General features: G+C 44.0%; 1 protein-coding gene across 3 annotated transcripts in view; it reads left to right on the top strand.

Moving 5' to 3' along the window:
• The window catches only part of MAPRE2 (microtubule associated protein RP/EB family member 2), a 147,648-nt gene that overhangs the window by 9,972 nt on the left and 116,844 nt on the right, over positions 1-20,832 (top strand). For all 3 annotated transcript variants that reach the window (XM_084780905.1, XM_084780906.1, XM_084780904.1), the window contains exon 2: positions 11,268-11,329. Coding sequence is in view for 1 of the 3 variants with exons in the window: in XM_084780904.1 (XP_084637030.1) it covers positions 11,268-11,329 (62 nt within the window). In the remaining 2 variants the exon portion in view is untranslated. The remainder of the gene's footprint in view (positions 1-11,267; positions 11,330-20,832) is intronic.

The raw sequence follows: 20,832 nt of genomic DNA, 5'->3' as shown, positions 1-20,832 counted from the left end.
GGTTACAAAGGCAGCAGAGCATGGAAGAACGAGAAGTAAAGAGACTTTAAACGCCTGGGTAAACCGAGCTTGACAAAGCATTTCCTCCAGCCTGTTGAAAAGGGAGTTTCCTCTTTTGAAGGCTGGAATTGAGTTGTCCTGAGTGTATAGAAGTCCCACATCAATAGTTATGCCCAGAGGGACAAATGACTGCCTTTTCTGTGGGCCAGGGGCCTGAAAGTTAATGTCTGGTGGAGCTTAACAGGGACATACGACAAGCGGTCCTTCCCTTCCTGGGCCACTCTGACAGCTTGCACTTTGACGGCTTGCCCGGGACATTTTGCCACTTCCACTGGGCTCAATCAGAGCAAGCTGTGTTGCACCTGTCTTGACTGAACAGCATAATCAGGGTGTTCAAGGAGACTCCCAGGGGCAGCGCACAGCTCTCTGAATCATACGCCTTGCATTGTTCCTGCGAAGTAGAATACAGATATTTGGGAGCTGCAGGCGGCTTAGGCGATCATTTCGTGTACCCTTTTTCTTTTAGATAAAAATAGCCATGGGAAAGTGTCTACTATAATCACCTAGAAGCTGCCATATTTTTGCATTTTTAGTTTATGCCTTGCTTTTTAAAGTATGTGGAAATTCATCTTAGCTACACCCGGTTCCCATGGACCTTGAGAAAGCCAGTAAGGTCCTTGCCCCAAGAGTATATTAGGATCTCTTCTGTCAAACTGTATCATAAGATCCCTTAAGATAGGACGTTCTGGGGCGGGAGATATAGCTTAGATCTCTTTACTTCCAGAAAATTCTGGGTCCACTGCCCCCAAAGGAAAACATTTTAAAGAGATTCTCTCCATCTGTTTTAGCCATTGGTTTTTCCTGGCGCTGATTTTATTTATTACTTCTGACTGTGCAACACTCTGACCCAGTGCTCAAGAAGAGTGTTCAAATTCAGGGGTGTGTGTGTGTGTGTGTGTGCGCGCGCGCGCGTTTATAATGTGTGTTCATATGGAGCCCAGAAGGCAACCTCAGCTGTCCTTTCTCAGGGCCATCCACCTGGTTTGTTGTTGATTGGAAGGATTGTTTGTTTGTTGGTTTGTTTGTTTGTTTAAAACACAGTCTCTCCCACTTCCCCTTGGTGGTGAAGCTGGTGGCACTCAGAGGAAAGGTAAACAGGCTACCAGGATGAGACCTAATAGGCTGGGATCATATAATAGGGGAGGAGGTCCTCTTCTGTCACAGACCTAGGGGAGGGGAATAGGATGAAAGAGGGAGGGAGGGGGAACGGGAAGATACAAGTGAGGGGATAACAATTGAGATGCAATCTGAACAAATTATTTAAATAAAATAAAAATAATAAAATTGCTTTATAAAAAACAAAAAACAAGGGCTCTCTTGGTGGCCTTGAGGCTAGGCCAGCTAACCAACAAGCCTCCGCACTAGGAGTCCAGGCTTGCAGCAAGACACCCAGCTTTTTCTGTGGGCTCTGCAGATGGATCTCAGATCTTGAAGCTTATGAGGCAAGTGCTTTCCCACCTAAGCTATCATCCCAGGGTGTGAATTGTTTAACAATGATCATCAAGTTGTCCTTTCCACTTATGCAATCATTTATGGTAACCAAGGAATTTTTATATACAGCAGTAGTTCTTTATGTAGACGCACTTTAAAGAAAACTATAAACACAAGAGCCTGGAGTTTAAATGGCATGCCCAAAGTCACATCACTGGGGAAATGCTGAGCCCAGAGATCTTTGCTGCAGTTCCAATGCTTCGATCAGACAGGTGCATAAACCACAGCTGGATTTTCGGAGTGTTCATCAGAGGTCCTCTTAATCTATGAGATACTAAACTATAGTAGTGACCCAACCTCCAATGACCTTGTGTTTCTCTCGGAAAGATGCATAACATTTTAAACTGAGGAAACAAATAGTTTGGAGTTGCAGTCTACTATAGATGGGGCCATTTGGCATTCTGGAATTCATAGACACTTCTCTCTTTGAGACTCCTAGTGCATCAAGAGAGGCTGTGGTTAGCTGTTTAGAAACGTGGCTGTAAGTGCCGGCCATCTCAGAAGGCATCTGGAATCAGGTGCTATAGGGCAGAGTGATGGTACAATCATGTCATCTCAGGGTAGATCTGTGGACAACCTCAGCACAACTGGCTTGGAAACAGCAGCGTGAAGATTTTAAGGTTTTAGTTCATTGTTTGCTTCTGACAGACTGGCAAACTACCTGACCATGCTCCCATTTCTCAAACACACTGGACGTTTGTGTGGTGGTTTACAGACTCCATTGTCCTCACAAATAAAAATAATAGGGGCTAAAGAAAGACCCTTTGCAAGTGGTTGTCTCACAAACATTAGGACCAGAGTTGAGAACCCTTCACCCTCCATAAAAAGAACAAAAACAAACAAACAAAAAGGGCAGCACATGCCTGTAAGCCTAGCATTGGGGAGGCAGAAATTGGGGGTAGGGATGCCCCGGGGTTTATTGGCTAGCCACTGTAAATAAATTAGTTCAGTAATAAACATTGTATTAAGAATAAATAAAGTTATGTATTGAGGAAGACACACATGACAGTCTCTGAGCTCCACCATGCGTGCACATGAGCATACATATGTGAGCACACTGATGCACACAAGAAAAATAAGTTATTTCATTGAAGGTACTCATATAATGAGATCCAGAGCTACCCATTCTGGTCAGCAGAGGTGAAATAATAAAAGCTTATTTGATCAATCTCAGTGCATTTGCAGAGTAATTGAGTAACTGATCAAGCTCGTATCATTAGAGAGAAAGGAATTGCCCTAAGGATGCGAGAGCTGGACAAATCTATTATCCTGAGGGACTAGAGGTGAGAAAGGACGAGGAAAGTGACAGGAAACCAACCACCCCAAGAATAGGCTTTCCACCTTAACTTTGTTTTGGTCCAATGAAAAGTCTAAACTATGAGTGATTGTGTTTGAATCAGGAGCAGTGGAGTGAATGGCCATCTGGGTAAGTATATCAGGTGGCCAGAGGAGCAGGTTTTGGAAGGAATCCTGAGAGAGGTCACATACCTTGGAATTCAAGAGATGGTCCCCAGACCTACAGTCTCAGAGTCACCTCAGATCCTTTTAAAGGGGGGTAAATACTAGACACATACACACATACACACACACACACACACACACACACACACACACACACACACTTCCACTCCTACTGAGTCATGATTAGCATTTTTTTTTTCAAAAATATATCTTTCAACAAGATTGCCAAGTAAATCATAGTCTGAAAAAACACTGCCTTAGCCGAGATTAAGAAGCAAGAGGCTCACTTTTAGTGTGAAAAACACAAACGACTTTTACACTCTACACACTAGCCAAGGCCATAGCGGTGACAAATCTCTCCCTTTAGTGTGTCCACTCTCGCTGTCACTAGCAGCGCACTCACCGCCCTGCATTATGACTGTTGGTGTATGTGTTTGTCACCCAACGAGCCTGTAAAGTCCATGGGCTGCACAGCGTAGGTGTTCTAACGCAATGCCTGCCACAGGACAGGTGTGCATGATGGTGGCAAAACCTGCAGCTACACAGGCTGACACTCATGGCCTTGGGTCTCAACCCCGCCACAACCTCAGCTTGTGCATCTATAAGACACGAAGAAGCGCATCCTTCCTGGGGTTGGGAAAGAGCAGAGCTTGGCCGGTGCAGTGTATGAGCACGGCCCGTGGAGCGCAGTAGCTGTGCATAGTGGCCTCTCTGTGCCTTGGTTTCCCCACCTGAAGAGTGAGATTCCCCTCAGTCCTCTTTATTTCGTGGAGCTGTCGCAGAAACATCCTGCACCTGGCAGTGTAGGAACTCATACCTTACTCACACCTGTATCCCTACCTCCTCCTTAGCGCAGGGAGATGGCTACCATGCAGGTGTGGCCAGTGGGATTCAAGCATGTGCTCCTGTGGGGGGATGAAAAACTCACCCCTCACAGACAAAATCTTATCCCTTAGCACAGTGGTCCTCAACCTTCCGAATGCTTCGACCCTTTAATACAGTACCTCACGTTGTGGTGACCCCCAGCCATAAATTTATTTCATTGCTACTTTATAACTATAATTTTGTTACTGTTGTGAATTGTAATGTAAATATCTTATATGCAGGATACCTGACACGTGACCCTCCCAGAGGGGTCACAGATATCCTGGAGGTCCGAGAGAAATGGCTAGAGGACATGTATCTAAAAGGGCTTCTTGCACAAGGTCGCATGGTGGGTGAGAAAGTGATGGGCAGAAACGCTGAGCCAGAGGTTTGTAACTACAAGTCAAGAGACCAGAAGAGTTCCCATAGGAACATCATAAAGGAGAGAAAAACTCCTACCAAGGAGCTGCCAGACGGGACCTCCAAGGGCCATAGCAGATGAGTTATAATATGGAAACCACTTGCTATATATGAAAATAACTGCAAATCTTTGCAGTAGACAGGTGTGGTAGCGCTTGCCTGTGATCCCAACATTCAGGAGGCAGAGGCAGGAAGATCACACATAAAATATGAAAGAAAAAATTGTGAAAAAAAAAGCAATAGATAGGATACAATAGGAAGAAGTCCCGTTAAAAGGTCAAGGGAGGCTGGTGAGACGCTCAATCAGTAAAATATTTGTTAGACAAGCATAAAGACCTGGGTTCGATCCCCAGAAGCTACATAAGAAACCAGAGCATCACTGTGTGCAAGCTTTTAATCACAGTATTGGGACACAGAGACAGGAGAAAATTCTGGGACTCGTTGATGGACTAGCTTAGCCTACTCAGCAAATTGCAGGCTAAAGGGAGACCCCATCTCAAAAAAAAATAAGAAGGATGTCACCTGAGGCATGACAACACTTCAGGCTGACCTCTAGGTTCCACGTACATCGAACCCACATGCACGCGCACCCACGTGTGAGCATTTATTTCCGCACTGGCCATTTGGGTTAGACTTCCTCCTGTAAACACCTTCTCCCTGACAGTGTGACTGGAGCCTCACATCTGGCACATCCTAGACTATTCCCTAGCCAGATGGAACTCTATGTTTGTCCCAGTCAAGGAATTGGGTCACTGACAGAACTCCCAAATGTTTCGAAGTCGATTTCTCTATAAGGGAAAGCCTATGGCAGAGGCACCGAAAGCAATCCTGGGCTCTTCACGTGGGCTTGGACAGGAAAACTTGTGCCCAGAGGCCATGTCAACCTCTCCACAGCTCCACTCACTTACTCACACACTTCACACACTCTGCTGAAAATACTGAGGGGGAAAAAAGAGAGAGTTTTAAAAGATTTTCACAAAGCACAATGCACACCACCCCAGTGTCCTAACAGTTCTGCTCCCCTGTCAAAGCCTTCAGTGTTACCCTTGGGTCACTTTTAATATGCTGCTTCCTTGGTTAGTGGGCCGAGAGAAAGAATAGACTAAAAGGCAGAACACATGGAAAACACGTCTTAAGTTTTCACCGTGTCCCAAACACTGTATCGTAAGCTCAGATATAAAACATGAAACGGAAACTCTTGGGGCAACTTTCCTGCTCTGCTGCATTTTGGTATCAATCACACAGAGAGCAAAAGGCTACTCTCTACTTACAGTGTTTCCAATGACATGTGATTAAAAATGGATGAAGGGTTAGCTTCAGTGATGCATTTTGTGGGGTTACAGTGCAGGCGGCATTGTTAATGGATGTAATTTGCCTTGCCTTTTAAAAAATAATTTTTACTTTCACAGTACCGCTCTTTTTGAAAAAAAAATCTAAAATAGAAAGGGCAATCTTAAAAATTATTTTTGTTCTGGCCCACATGGGAAACAACAGATGGATAAGTGAGGATTCCAAGAAGAGATGGTTATGCTATCCTTGAAGGAAAAGAAGCCAAATTTGTAGCTATCATTTGAGATTGTCCTTTCAGTGTACAGAAACCAAATCATGTAACCCTGAGAAGTTTATAGCACCATTACCACCCTCAGTAGATACTACCCAAATCCCTTTATCATCGGGCAATTTTTGTTTAAGTCCTTAAATATACAGCATGGATCATTTGGTAATTTGTCTTTCTTAAGGAGAATGAGTCATACCAGACATAAAAATCCAAGAGCCTGCGTAACCTGACCTCCTTTGCCAGCACGCATTGCTCCTCCATTGGTTTTTGGTTTCTCTGATGCATGCTGAGCCCTGTGTTTCCCGGCAGTGAGTCCCTGGGCAGCTCTAACGCTGCCCCTGGGGAGGCCGCAGCAATCCCAGCTCAAGACCACTAATTGATGTGGTGCTTGCTGGGAGATGGTGTCAGGAAGGATCAGTCTCGGGATTAATAGCATGTGCCTCTCTGTTAATGTTTATACGCTGCCCTGTTCCTAGAAAGCTGGGGACCTCCCACAGGATAGAAAGCGATCTGCAGCTGGAGCCGTTCAGTACCTCAGAGTGCTGTGGGGAGGTTGGAATTCGGGATACAACTCATGCTGATGACCTGAGACAGCCAAGTCAAACCCTGAGAAGAAACCCAAGCTCAGGCCCCAGCCATGCCACCTTCTTGGAAAAGCTGGGAGCATCTGAGGAGACCTGATGTGTCTCCTAGAATAGAGTTATTTGACCTTGTGTAGATCAGAAGCTATATGGCCTAGCTACAGAGCAATGAAAGAATAATGAATTATCCAATGGCATGCGTGACAGGAAATACTTTTACATCCGTGTTTCCATCCTGATAGATTTCTTCTTCTGTTCCTGGGGTTTTATGGCCAGGCATAAAGACAGCGGTCATTTGGGCTCGGGGTTAGAGAAGTCTTCCTAGGTTGAACAAATACTCTGCTAGTGTACCTTGGATGTGAGATGCTGGAATTCTGAGTTTTTTTTTTTTTAAAAAGGGGGGGTTGGAAATGTCTATAGATTAGAATTCAGTGAAAGCAGAAAATGTGTTTTGTTTGACCCTGTCATGACTTGTATCCTAACAAATGTGTTTGTCTGTCTGTTTGTTTTTTTTTCAATTTAAAAGAAGCCATGGAGAGCAGAACTGGCTTGTCGCTGCCTGTCTCTGAAGAAGGGTTACCTGGGGCTCAAATGACAGAGCCAGCAAGTGTGATTTGATAGAGCAAGGGGCAACGCTGCAGTCCGATTTAGAAATAGACCATCTGCCTTGTCCACAAGATCCAACAAAGAATAAAATTCTATTCTTGTGCAGATAGATGCAGATTGCAGAGGAATTCCTGCTCAGTTCGAACTTCAGAGAATATAGATTCCTTAAAATACATGAAGTAGCAAACCAGTGGTTAGAACCCATTTTTGGTTTTCACTGTATGCTTGTGTCAATGTTTTGGATTTTGATGAAGAAGTGGACAGGCCGTGGGCTAGAGAGATGGGCTCAAAGGTCAGGAGCACTTGTTGCTTTTGCAGAGCACCTCCGTCAGGTTCCCAGCGTCCTCCCAGTGCTTCATCCCTCTCTGTAACTCCAGCCCCAGGAGACTGAAGACCTGTTTCTGACCTTCATGGGAACCAGGCATTCATATGCTGCACAGACATATGCACAGGCAAAACACTCAGAAATGTGAATGTAAGAGGAAAGTGGGATTACATAAGAGAAAACTTTAGCTGGGCATGGTGGCACACACCTTTAATCCCAGCACTTGGGAAGCAGAGGTAGGTGGATCACTGTGAGTTCGAGGCCAGCCTGGTCTACAAAGTGAGTCTAGGACAGCCAAGGCTACACAGAGAGACCCTGTCTTGGAAAAAAAAGAAAAAAGAAAAGAAAAGAAGGAAAGAAAAAAGAGAGAGAGAAAAAACTTTAAAATATTCCATCAAGGAAATTCTTGGAAGCTTCATCCAGGTTGCTCTTATCAAACACTGGGCCTTTTTATTGCTTAGTCTCACAAACAACATACAAGCCGTCTAGTTCGCTACTTACCCTTGTGTAAATCATTGCTAGCTCTCATGTCAGGTAGACTAATAACCTCATACTTAGGTCTTCCCATTTAGTCTTCAGCTACCTGGTACCCAGCGGCATTGAGCATCATCTCTTGTGTTTACTTGGCTCTCTGCCCTCCTTCTGTTAAATGTTTGTTCTTATCTTTTGCCCACTTCTGGTTGATTTTCCTTCTCACTGTTGAGTTTCGATATCCCAGATATTAGTTCTTTATCAGATATAGACAACATGCTACACTTCATAATTTGCATCTAGGTCTGTTTCACGTGGGCAAAAGTTAACTTTGATAAAGACCAATTTTTGCATTTTATTTTGGCAGACAGTAGACTAAAATGGATCTCAAAGATTTTGTTCTTGTTGGTTTATTGTTTGTTTCGGGTTTTTTTTTTTTCATCAGTTTCTAAGATGTATCAAAGGACTGGCTGTTTTAGAATGGTTTATTTGTATTTTATGTGCACGCATCTTTTGCCTGCAGGAACTCCTCAAACTAGTGAGCTACCAAGTGGGTGCTTAGAACTGCACCTGGATGCTCTGCAAAAGCAGAAAATGTCCTTAGTCTCTTAGTCATCTCTTTAGCCCCAAGAGACTGGCTTTTAAGAGTCAAGACATGAGAAAAGAGAGAGAGCAGATCATAAGGACTGTGAGGTACAGACCCTGCTAGCTATATAGCCAAACTTTGGGGTGGAGTGCAGAGGGTCCTAAGGAAGAGTTGGGGGCTAGAAGGACCTAAAGGGGACAGGAGTGCCACAAGGAGACCAATGGAACCAACATATCTGGGCCCCCTCTGGGGTGAGGAGTGCTTCAGAGACTGATGCACCAACCAAGGACCATGCGTGGTGAGGGTCTAGACCCCTGCTCAGATGTAGTAGATAGGCAGCAAAATCTCCTTGTGCATCCCATAATATGGGGGATAGGGGCTACCTCTGACATAGACTCTGGTGCCCACTCGTGGATCACTTCCCACTGGCCACAGAGGAAGGCCACAGAAGAAGAGGATGCAGGCAGTCCACATGAGACTTGCTAGGCTGAGGTCAGATGACAGGGCAGGAGAGCTCCCCTTTCTGAGGACTTGGGGTTGGGGGAAGGAGGGTGGGACCTGGAGGAGACGTGGGAGGAGGCTACAGTCAGGATGTAAAGTGAACAAATTAAAAATAATTTTTTAAAAAAAGAGTAAACTATCCATCCTTCAAAACAAAAATTAGATAAAGTCAGTGGGGTGTCTGGCACACACGGGTTTCCATAGAGAATCTCACAATTCTCCAAGCTGATCTGTCTCAGCTGCTGAGAAATTAGCAACTGGCTGTTTTGAGTAAACAGAAAAGGGTCACTTGTGAGAGATGGAATCTTCTAAGGGCTGATTGTCTCGCTTGTAAGTAAACTTGTGCTCTTGCCTCCGAACTTGGTGGCCAACCTCTTGTTTGGTACTGGCAATGATTTTAATAAGGAAGGCACATTTAATAAAGAAGGAAATTTTATTCTGATTCAGTTAGGATTTTTTAAAAATTGGAAGACTTCAGAACAGAAGTCAAAATGGGTGAGAACTGGGTTTTTTTAATCTGAAGTTTATTAAGCTAGTATTAAATTGTAGAGACATATGAAATACCCCCACACAGAAGGAAATTCTGCTTAAAAAACATATAAGGACATGCATTCTACCTGTTCTATATGGAGTTACATATATTATATATATACATATATATTCTATAGTGACTTTATCTGAATTCAATCCTTAGAAACATTAATGTGAAATCTTCTCACTTTTAAATAAGCCAGGGAATGTAGGTTTTTGTCTGAACTTTGAACCCTACAGGTGAGTTTCTCTTCTCTGAAATGCTTGGCACCAGATACAAGATTTCAACTATTTTGGATATGTTTTTAATATTTGCATAAACATGAGTTTTCTTAAGAATAGGACCCATGTTCAAACACAAAGCTCACTGTGTTTCATATATACCTTGGGCATAGCGCCCCAAGGTCATTTTATATAATATCTTAAATAGTCTGCATGAAACAGCTTCACAGTGCGACAGCCTCTACTTGTGGTATCATGTTCCCATTCAGGATGGTCAAATTTTGGAGGCTTTGGGTTTCAGGATCCTATACTGGGGTGGGGGGAGTACTGGGGGGGTGACAGGAGCAGGGCCCTGTGTAACACTAACAACCCAGCTGTGGCGATGGCACCTTTAACCCCAGCACTCGAGAGGCAGATCTGTGAGTTCAAGGCCAGCCTGGCCTACAAAATGAGTTTCAGACCAGCCAAGGTAGACAAAACAAAAACTAAACAAAAACAATGTGGCAGCTGTCACTCATGCTTTTGTTCATTTACCATCTTATTCGTTTACCACAGTATTCTTTTTTTTTCCACCACTTGTATATAAAACTGTAAAATGTCTCCCTATTTCCCCTGTAGAACTCATCAATAGTACCTTTAGACCTGTGCCCAGGTGAATCTCATCATGCTAGATTTGCTGCAGATACATCTGTGTGTGTGTATGTGTGTGTGTGTGCGCGCGCACATGTGTATGTGTGTCTGTGTATGTGTGTCTGTGTATGTGTGTCTGTGTGTGTGTGTGTGTGTGTGTGTGATTGGTTCTGGACAAGGACCAAAAGCATTTCTGAGCTGGTCACAGACAGAAAACCTAGCACATGAAGGTTCAAGGTGAGAATCCAGGTGGAAAGTGGGAAGCATCATCTCTCTCGCCTGTTGCTGGGACGAGAAAGATGGGTAAGACTGTGCATGTGTACATGGCAGGTCACCATTAGCAGTATCTGGCAGGACCAGTAGCAGGCTCCCCAAGAGCCATAGCTGTCCCTGTGCTGGGCCTCAAAGCAAGGACCTCCCATAACGCTCAGCCTCCAGCACTGGATCTATTTGTCACGAGCTGTATGGGTTGGCCAGTTGGTATTCTGGCCACTGGAGGAAGCAGTGAATTCACCGGAAGCAAATAAGTTATCTTTCAAGTTTGGCATTAGCATTGTTTATAATGTTTATGTTGTCAAAGTTAGCCAGAAATATTTTTAGCTAAACTAACCCAATACTAATACTAAATTTTTTTTTTTTAACTGCAAACTAGCCCAAGCTTAAGCAAGTCTGAAGTCCAGCTGACTTGGCACATGATGCCCCAGTAGACGCCCTGCTTTTGGGTTATCTGATGGTGAATGGCTTTTACCACATCAAAGCATCCTAGGGAGATTACAAGATAAAAAGAATTCTTTTCACAGACCTGCCATTATACTTACATTTTAATTTTTCAAAGTAAAATCGGTTGGTTTCAGATATTTGGGATTACTTTTTTCTTTAAAGTATTTTTTCATTGCTTTGCAATGTTTTTGTGACATTGCTTTCTCTCATTTTTTTTTCCTTCTTTTCTTCCTCTTCCAGGGTCCCATTTCCCAGAGGAACCATTCATTTCAACAGCCAGGGAGAGTGCCTGGATGTTCAAAGTAAGGTCTCAATGTGATCTATCTTGTAGATTCCTTGTTTGTGAATTAAGTTGCAGTGACTGGTGCTAGTGCCTAAATGACCACCTTGGTTTCGAAATTCCACTGCATGGCTCCAGCCAGTATTTGCATAAGTGTACTCCACAGGGGCACTGCTCTTCAAAGGATGTCCTCCTTCCAAGGTGTATTAAGAGGAAAAGTCCTCTGAAACATGGCCAAGCCAATTACCGTTTAATTTGGGAGATTTACTAGTGATCATTGAAGGAAGAAATATCAGGATATGGTCAAAATAATCCTGTGGCATTTCTAGTTATTTTTAAATAAATAGAGCTCCCTTTGTTATTGTTAATAATATAAGGTGGACCTTCAGGAGGGAGGGATGGATGGAAGGGTAGACTAGATAGGGCAGAGAGAGAAGGAAGGGAGGAAGAGGGAAAAAGAAAATGGAGGGAGAGAGGGAGAGCGAGGATAGTGGAACATATCAGGCACATATCATGACAAAGGCAAAGCCCCTGAAAGCCCCTTTTGGTTTTCAGTTTCTGATTTGTTTGAGACAGAATCATTTGGGCCTTGAGCCGTTTCCCACTGGTACCCCACATCTTCACCTCCAGGGGCTTCCTAGAACAAAGGAACAATTAACTAAAATCCCACCAGATGGCAGTATTTGGAGAGCCATTCGGAGAGATTTCAAAGCTGTGCGCTGCCATTGCTCGCATGGGGACTGGTCTCAGGGAGTGTCAGGTCCCACAGTATATCAAAGGTGTTTTCTTTTCCTCCATAATATTCAAAAATGTATAGAAAGACATATGTGGGGTTGTATGTGTTACTTTCTTCTTCTGTCTTAACTTCTACAATGCTAAATTTAGAAACCTCATCTTCAAATAGTTTTCTAAAAGGTATTGGCACATGTTAAGGCTCAGATCTGTGGGTAATTCTCCAACATTCATCCTTCGCTGAGAGAAATGCTAGGGGTGATAGATATTGTTAAAAGCAAAGAACCTTGATGCTCCTCCCCTCCAGTCAGTTGCTAGGAAGTCACCTTGTGGTGAGGGCAAGAGATCTTTTTTTTTTCCTTTTTTTATTAATTTATTCTTGTTACATCTCAATGGTTATCCCATCCCTTGTATCCTCCCATTCTTCCCTCCCTCCCATTTTCCCCTTATTCCCCTCCCCTATGACTGTTCCTGAGGGGGATTACCTCCCCCTGTATATGCTCATAGGGTATCAAGTCTCTTCTTGGTAACCTGCTGTCCTTCCTCTGAGTGCCACCAGGTCTCCCCCTCCAGGGGACATGGTCAAAGGTGAGGCACCAGAGTATGTGAGAAAGTAATATCCCACTCTCCACTCTACTGTGGAGAATGTTCTGACCATTGGCTAGACCTGGGTAGGGGTTTAAAGTTTTACGGCCTGTATTGTCCTTGACTGGTGCCTTAGTTTGAGCGGGACCCCTGGGCCCAAATCTGCCTATCATAATGTTCTACTTGTAGGTTTCTAGGACCCTCTGGATCCTTCTACTTTGCCATTCTCCCATGCTTCTCTCATCTAGAGTCCCAATAGAATGTCCTCCCCTCTGTCTCAGTTTCTTAGCATGTATGGAATTGTCATCTGTTCTGGCTTGGGATGATTACAATCATCAGAGGGGATGAGCAAGGCCTTCTCTTTCACTCTAGTGAGTGTTACCGGGGAACCCAGAGCAGGCATTAGGGCAGAGTAGGGTAAAATTATAAAGTAAAAACAAACAAATAAACAAACAAACAAAAACAAAAGCCAGCTAAACACAGTTGGCCAAAGAAGGACCAAGAAGCAGCCTCCTGGGCTTCCCACGTACCCATAGGCAGCCATGCCTGGGAAGGTACAGGGAGCCTTGTGGAGGTGAATCTTGTGTTATTGGCCCCTCTGCTGGCTGGGAGCGCTTCTGTCTGGTCTGCCTCGGGTAATCCTGATGAACTACCAGTACCCCGAGTAAGAACCAACTAGTACCATATTTGCCTTCAAAACTGCCTCTCCCTTTGATGGTAAGTCATGTCATCTCTGTACATCCCTCACTGGCATGGTTGAAGACAGAATAGGAAAATGTGAGCCATTGTCTAAATAGACTCTATCTCTTTGTAACTTTTCTATCTGCTATGGAACAAATACTTTTTTAAAATTTGTTTTCTTCATTTTCATACAAGTGGGATATGGAGATAGCTCGGTCAGGAAAGTCCCTGCCTCAGGCATGAGGCCCTGAGTTTGAGCCCTAGTACCCAAGTTATTTAAAAACAAAAAAAAACAAAAAAAAAACACGGACTGCAGTGGTGACTCAAAAATTAAGAACACTTGTTCTTGCAGGAAAACCAGGTTTGTGCCCCGACACCCACGGTGGCTCAGCAACCACCCCTTAACTCCAGTTCCAAAGGATCCAACGCCCCCTTCTGACCACAGACACCGGGCACACATGTGCTGCACAAACATACATGTAGGCAAAATGCTCATACACAAAATGAAATAAGTAAATATTTTTTAATTAAAAAAAAAAAACCTCATCAATTAAAAAAAAAAAAAACAACCAAATCCCAAGTTTTGTCAGCTCAGCAGTGAGGAGGTAGGCACAGGTGGGTTGCTAGGATTCATCCGCCTGTCAGCCTCGGCTCCCTGGCAAGCTTTAAGCCAATGAGGGGCCCGGTCTCAAAGATGGACAGATGAGGAAAAGCTTTTGAGGAACAATATCCAAGGTTGACCCCACATGCGGGCATACCTGCACACACATGCGCGCTGGTCTCCTGCCCCCACACTGTCTCCCGCCCCTCCTGTCCTCTTTTAGTCCTCTTGTCTGTTTTCATGTCATATGCACATAAATGATTCAATGTATCTGTATAAAATCTAGGAGGCACCAATGATAATACAGTATTTGGTTTTGTAAGATGGACCTAATTTGCTTAATATGATTATATCCAGTGTCATTCATTCTCCTACAAACTGCATACCTAGTTTGTCTGTCTGTCTTTCTTCCTTCCTTTCTTTCTTTCTTCTTTGTTGTTGTTGTTGGTTGTTTTGGTTTTTTTGAGACAGGGTTTCTCTGTGTAGCCCTGGGTGTCCTGGACTTGCTTTGTAGACCAGGCCAGTCTCAAACTCACAGAAATCTACCTGCCTCTACCTCCCCGAGTGCTGGGATCACAGGAGTGCACCACCGCGCCCGGCTAGCTTTGTCTTTCTTTATGGCTAAAAGAATGCCATTGCGTATATGAACCACAGCTCCTTCATTAGCTCCGCTGTTCTCTTACAATGGTTTGGTTCCATAGCCTACCTGTGGTGGATACTGCGGCAGTAAGCTCTGGAGTGCAAGTGTCCCATGATCTGTGGACTTGAGTCCTTCAGGTAGATGTCCAGGGGTAAGAGCAGCTCCATCCTGTGATAGATGTCTCAAGAAGCTGCCAGCTTCTCTAGCAGCTGCACTAGTTTGCAATCCAACCATCAGTGCGCTAAGGGTCCGCTGTTGTGGTTCGCTGTTGTCCACATCTCACCAGCATAATCTGTGCCGAGTGACCGGCATCCTGACTGGGGTGAGACGGAATCTCAGGTTTGCATTTCTCTGATGGCTACTAAGTTGAAAATGTTGTTCATGTTTATTGGCTACTTGTATTTCCTCTTTTAGCAACAGCGTTATTTTATTAGCTCATTGTTGGTTGTGTCGTTCGCTTTCTTGTTGTTTAGTTTTTTTTTCAGTTCTTTGTGTGTTCTGGATATTAATCTTCTGGCAAAGCTCTGGGAAGATGGCTCGGTGGGGAAAGTACTTGCTGCACACTGTGAGGACTTGGGTTCAGATACCCAGTATCCACTTAAAAAGCAGGCATGATGGTACACACCTGTCATCCCAGCGCTGGTAGGCGGACGCAGGAGCGTCCCTCAGTGTCAAACAGACTAGCCAATCAGTGAGGACCTCCAGGTTCATCGACAACCAGGCTAACCAATCAGTGAGGACCTCCAAGTCCATTAGCAACCAGGCTACCCAATCAGTGGAGAGCTCCAGGTTACGAGACTGCCTCAAAAGAATAAGGTGGAGAGCAATAGAGGAAGACATTTGATGTCAGCCTGGCCCCCACCTGCGCGCACACACACAGGCGTGCATATGCTATATACATACCATAAGTACACATAATAGCATACATAAATGAAAAACTTCTCCCACTCTGCAAGCTGTCTCTTCATTCCGTTAAAGGTTCCTCTGTTGCATAGAAACAGTCTAATTTTATAAGGTCCCATTCGTCCGTTTTCAGCCTTACTTGCTAAACAACCAGAATGCCAGTCACAAAGTCCTTGCCTATGCCTACATCTTGATGTCCTTGGTTGAGTCTTATCTGTCAGCCTTATCAGTTTCCCAGGGACAGAATTCTGACTATTTCAATAATTTTAAATCTAGTTTAACACGTTTTTACCATAAGAAATAGTTTTCAAGCATACATAGTTTGAGGCTATCATTTTTACATTTAAAGATTTTTAGTTTAAAAAGGTAATTTTATTATAAAGAGTAATTAATATATTCATAATATTCTTTTGACTTATATAACATTTACATATGAGCGACAATGTCCTTATTGCATATTTATCATGTGCCTAATGTGAATGACATATTTAAAGTTTCTTTTTTTAAAAGATTTATTTATTACATATACAGTGTTCTGTTTGCATGTACACCTGCACACCGGAAGAGAGCACCAGATCTCATTATAGATGGTTGTGAGCCATCATGTGGTTACTGGGACTTGAACTCAGGACCTCTGGAAGAGCAGACAGTGCTCTTAACCACTGAGCTATCTTTCTAGCCCTTAAAGTTTAAATCTAGCAAAAAATGACATCTCTCTTAAAATTTGACTTTAATAGAGCTAAAGATATATACATAAATGATTATATTAAAATGTAGAAAATGAGCCAGGCAGTGGTGGCACACGCCTTTAATCCCACACTTGGGAGGCAGAGGCAGGTGGATCTCTGTGAGCTCAAGGCCAGCCTGGTCTACAGAGGAGTTCCAGGACAGCCAGAGCTGTTATACTGAGAAACCCTGTTTAAAGAAAGAAAGAAAGAAAGAAAGAAAGAAAGAAAGAAAGAAAGAAAGAAAGAAAGGAAGGAGAAAAAGAAAAAACAAAAAAAAGTGGAAAATGAAACTCACTATAGGAGACATTGGAGGGGGCAAACAGGTGAACTGAACCAAACCATGAAAATTAGTTGATTTTGGATATGCAGGGATAGTGATGCTTGCTTCCCATTCATTTCATAAACCTCTTCTCCTTTTTTTTTTGTTGTTGTTGTTTTGTTTTGTTTTGTTTTGTTTTGTTTTGTTTTTCGAGACCTTGGTTGTCCTGGACTCACTTTGTAGACCAGGCTGGCCTCGAACTCACAGAGATCCACCTGCCTCTGCCCCCCAAGTGCTGGGATTAAAGGCATGTGCCACACTGCCCAGCTCATAAACATCTTCTGATGCCAGCTATTTTCCAAGTTCTATGGTAATAGCAAGGGATTAAAGGTGAACAACGGGCTGGGCATGGTGACACAAGCCTTTAATCCCCGCACTCGGGAGGCAGAGGCAGGCAGATCACTGTGAGTTTGAGGCCAGCCTGGTCTACAAAACGAGGCCAGGTCAGCCAAGGCTACACAGAGAGACCTTTCTCAAAAACAAAACAAAACAAGGCGAACAATGGAACCTTAGCACATGCTATCTGGTAGAGCAGAGAATCTTACACAAACAAAGAAAACCCTGGGGCTGGCGAGATAACAGGTAAAGCACTTGCCTTGCAAGCCTGAGACTTGACCTTGATGCCCAGAACCCACATTAAAAAGGTGGACTTGGTAATACACCCGCCCCCACCCCCATCCCCAGACTGATCATTATGATCTTTCTCCTCCTGGCCCCCAGTTTCATCAATTTCTAAAACAGCAAGTAAGCAGCATTGCCAAAGTCACTGCCAACCAAGTTCTGGTTCGATACCCACCATCCCAAACCTTATATAGCTGATGGCTATAATGAAATATGTAAAATGAAAACGGGGAGCTGTGGGGCTCGGAGAAGAAGGCGTGGAGCAGGAGTGCGGGTGCGGTCAAGGCCTGTCCAACCCCAGAAATCTCATCCTGAGATCAGCAAGAGTAGGAAGAGTTCTCCCCGCAAACCGTGTGTCCCTGCACCCCCCACTTTCGGCCCCCATCCCATTCCCACCGCACCCCGTGCCCGCCAGGAGGTCACATAGCCCACTAAAGCCCCTACCCCCTGCAAAAGGCTTAAGTAGCCTTCGTTTTCCCATTAAACTTAGAGTCTGTTCTCAGGGCTCACAGCCACCTGAGGTCTCTTCCCAGTTGTCCCACCTCCCTTCCCCTCTCACGTCTTGCTGGTCACAACTGAGGGGCCAATCACGCTGTAATGGGCAGGGAAATGGAGCCTGAATGACAACCAAACCGCGGCCACATCCTCAAAGAAAAAAAAAATGGCTCTCTCTCCTTTTCTTCTGTAGTTTAGATGGCGTGTTCTGTGAGCATGTTGGCAGGACTGAAGAATTCATTCATCCTCTCAGATTTACTTTGAAATGACTTGTCAAATAATTTTAGAAAGATGGAGGACTAAATAAAGACAATGTAGTTAAATGATGACAGTTTCTCAATACAGCTGGTAAGCACAAATGTGCTTCATGCTCTTGTATATTTTCCCCTTTATTTTGGGATATTTAAAAGCTCCCGGGCCTTTTTTTTTTTAAGAACTATTGGTTAAATAGTAATATATTTATTATCTCTCGATCTCTGTGCAGGGACTAAAGGCCACACTTGGGGGTTGTCAGGATTTCAGACCTCATGAAGCCTTGGAGGAGATGATTATGAGACAGGTGGTCCCATTTCCAGCTGCTGAGTGCTGGGGTAAAATAGAAGTATAGGGCACTGTGAGGGCACTTAATAGAGGCAACTTAGCCCAAGCTTGTATGGCAAAGTTAGACAAGGCTTCCAAACTCAGTGACATCCAACTTCAGTCCAAAGGGACAGGAAGGCTTTCCAGGTATGCGGGGACATTGGAGAAAGAGAATGTTGGTAGAAAAAGCGGCAACTTCAGAGGATATGGAAAGAATGTAAGAGAACCATAAAACGTGTGGCTGCAGCGGGAAGGACTGACTGGGGACAGGGCTGAGAAGACAGAGCAGGGACAGAGAGGTGAAGGGACATCTATCTCAGATCTGCCCCTCTGGCAGCTCGGGGGCAAACCGGATCATGGAGTAATGCAAGAAAAGGCAGAGAAATCCAGGTGAAAGTTAGTGAGCCCCTGGCAACGCTGCCTGCCCGGAGCAGAAGACATGGGTGTGAAATAGGATTCTGCAAGGCAGACATCAAGGAGTCATTTCCATAGTGAGTACATATTGTCTAATTTAAGAAAGGTTTCATTTATGTACATCAGTAGGATGGGCCATGCCATGGCACGCATGTGGAAGTTGAAGAAAAACATGTGGGTGTTGGATCTCTTTTACCAGTCTTGGCTGTCAGTGTGTTTACCTGCTGAGCCACCTCACTGGCCCAGCAATGGAAAAAGTTCAGATGACGCCTGGTGGCAACAGTTGCACAGTGTGAATCTATCTACTGTTACAAACTGTATACCTAAGAAGTGGTTAATGTGGCAAAATATTATAATATAGAATATATATACATGTATATATTGATAAGATAGATGATAGATCGATCGACAGATAGACAGATATGTGGGTAAATAAATAGACAGATGATGATGATACGTATATACAATTTTAGGGAAAGGCAGAATAAGACAGGAAGGAAGATTGGTGGTGTTATTAGTTACAATCAAAGAAAGACCACAGCCAACTTTGGGTCATGAAAGCCAAGGAAAACAAGCTTTGCAACAATGAACAAAGGGTAGGTAAGTTTAATGGCACTCTGTGGCTAAGTAAGACTGTGCTTAAAGGTGTTTATTGGTTTGACAGCAAAGAGATTGTGCTAAGTAATATTTTAATCCCAGATGCAAGAAATTGAGGAGGAGGTGGAGCGTGGGGGAGAGAGCAAGGTACAGGACTCATGGAATTATGCAGAAAACGAGGCAGAAAGATTGTAAGAGCCAGAAGAGATGGATGACACCAAGGACAGTGTCTTCCAGACACAACAGGACTGATGTACATGTGAACTCACAGACTGACACACAAGACATGCACAACTTTGAGCTAGATGTGTGGATACAGGCTCCCACTCCTATCTCAATTGACAGTCACTTGCAAAGGAAAATAATATTTTGCTCCAATGGAATCTCATCATGTAGGATGTATTCACCACACTTACAGTTGGGCTCCACGTCCAGCATTAGATGACCAACACAAAATGAAGTCAATGACATTTTTGTAGACTTTTTGCCTCATATTTCTTTGTTTAGGTATTATTTTGTCTTATTGGCCTTTTGTCTTCACATCATAGTTTCCCATCTTGTGTTTTCCCTGGTGTGCATGCATATGTGCGTGTATGTGTGCGTGAGTGTGTGTGTGTGTGTGTGTGTGTGTGTGTGTGTGTGTTTCTTTAGTCTTTTTCTTTTTTAATCCTGGTTTGTTTTGGTTTTGTTTGTTTGTTTGCCCGCTTACTTTTGAGGGAGGTTGAGTTGGATGCCTGGGGAGGTAGGAATGAGCTAGGATGAGCTGGGGGAGGGAAGCCCCAATTAGACCCTTTAATACAGTTTCTCATCTTCGCCAGGTGTGGTGGCACAAGCCTATAATCCCAGCACTCATGAGGCAGAGGCAGACAGTCATTGTGAATTTGAGGCCAGCCTGTTCTACAAAGTGAGTCCAGGACAGCCAAGACTACACAGAGAGACCCTGTCTTGAAAATCCAGAAAAAAAAAAAAAAGAAAATCCAGAAAAATAAAAGTTGTAGATCTGGTCTCCGAAAGAGCAAGAGGAGAAACAGTGGGATGTCTGCCCTCTAGGTTGTAGTTGTCGAGGCTGGAAACTTCAGGCTGTTCTAGTGCCTTAAGTAGCTTGTGTGAAGTCAGAGGAGGAGAAGGTGGTACATGCTGGGAGAAGGTGGATATGGGGACAAAGGGGAATTCAGAAGGCCTGAGATGTCCTGCTGATGAGGGACAGGCCACTGACAAGGGAACAGTGCACCGCAAGGCACTAGCTCTAGAGTCCAACATCAACCGTGCTGTTCTTCTGGGCAGGTGGTTTCCCCAGCTGGGCTCAGCAGTCCCCTTGAGAAACACACACCTAGCAGATGCAAACTTTATAGATGCTCCTCCATGAAGAGACGTGGGTTCTACTCATACATGGAATTAAAGCCACCTCATACTATATTACTTTTTAAAGACGTTGTTAAGAGCAAACTAACTGGTTAAAGAATTTCTAATTATTTGGATTATAATGAGATTAACCATGGGGATTGGGACTAATTCACCTGAGTCCTGTGTTGACTACCAAGATTACTGAGAACTGTCCTCACGCATCTTTGAAGACAGACATGCTAATGAATGTTTTGTAGCCCTGGCACTCAGAAGCTGAGGCAGGAAG

Source organism: Acomys minous, assembly GCF_964271855.1.
Source record: "Acomys minous genome assembly, chromosome: 4".
In the NCBI taxonomy this organism is placed as follows: domain Eukaryota; kingdom Metazoa; phylum Chordata; class Mammalia; order Rodentia; family Muridae; genus Acomys; species Acomys minous.
The sequence above is the reverse complement of the archived record's forward strand: the minus strand, read 5'-3'. Positions and strand labels throughout refer to the sequence as shown.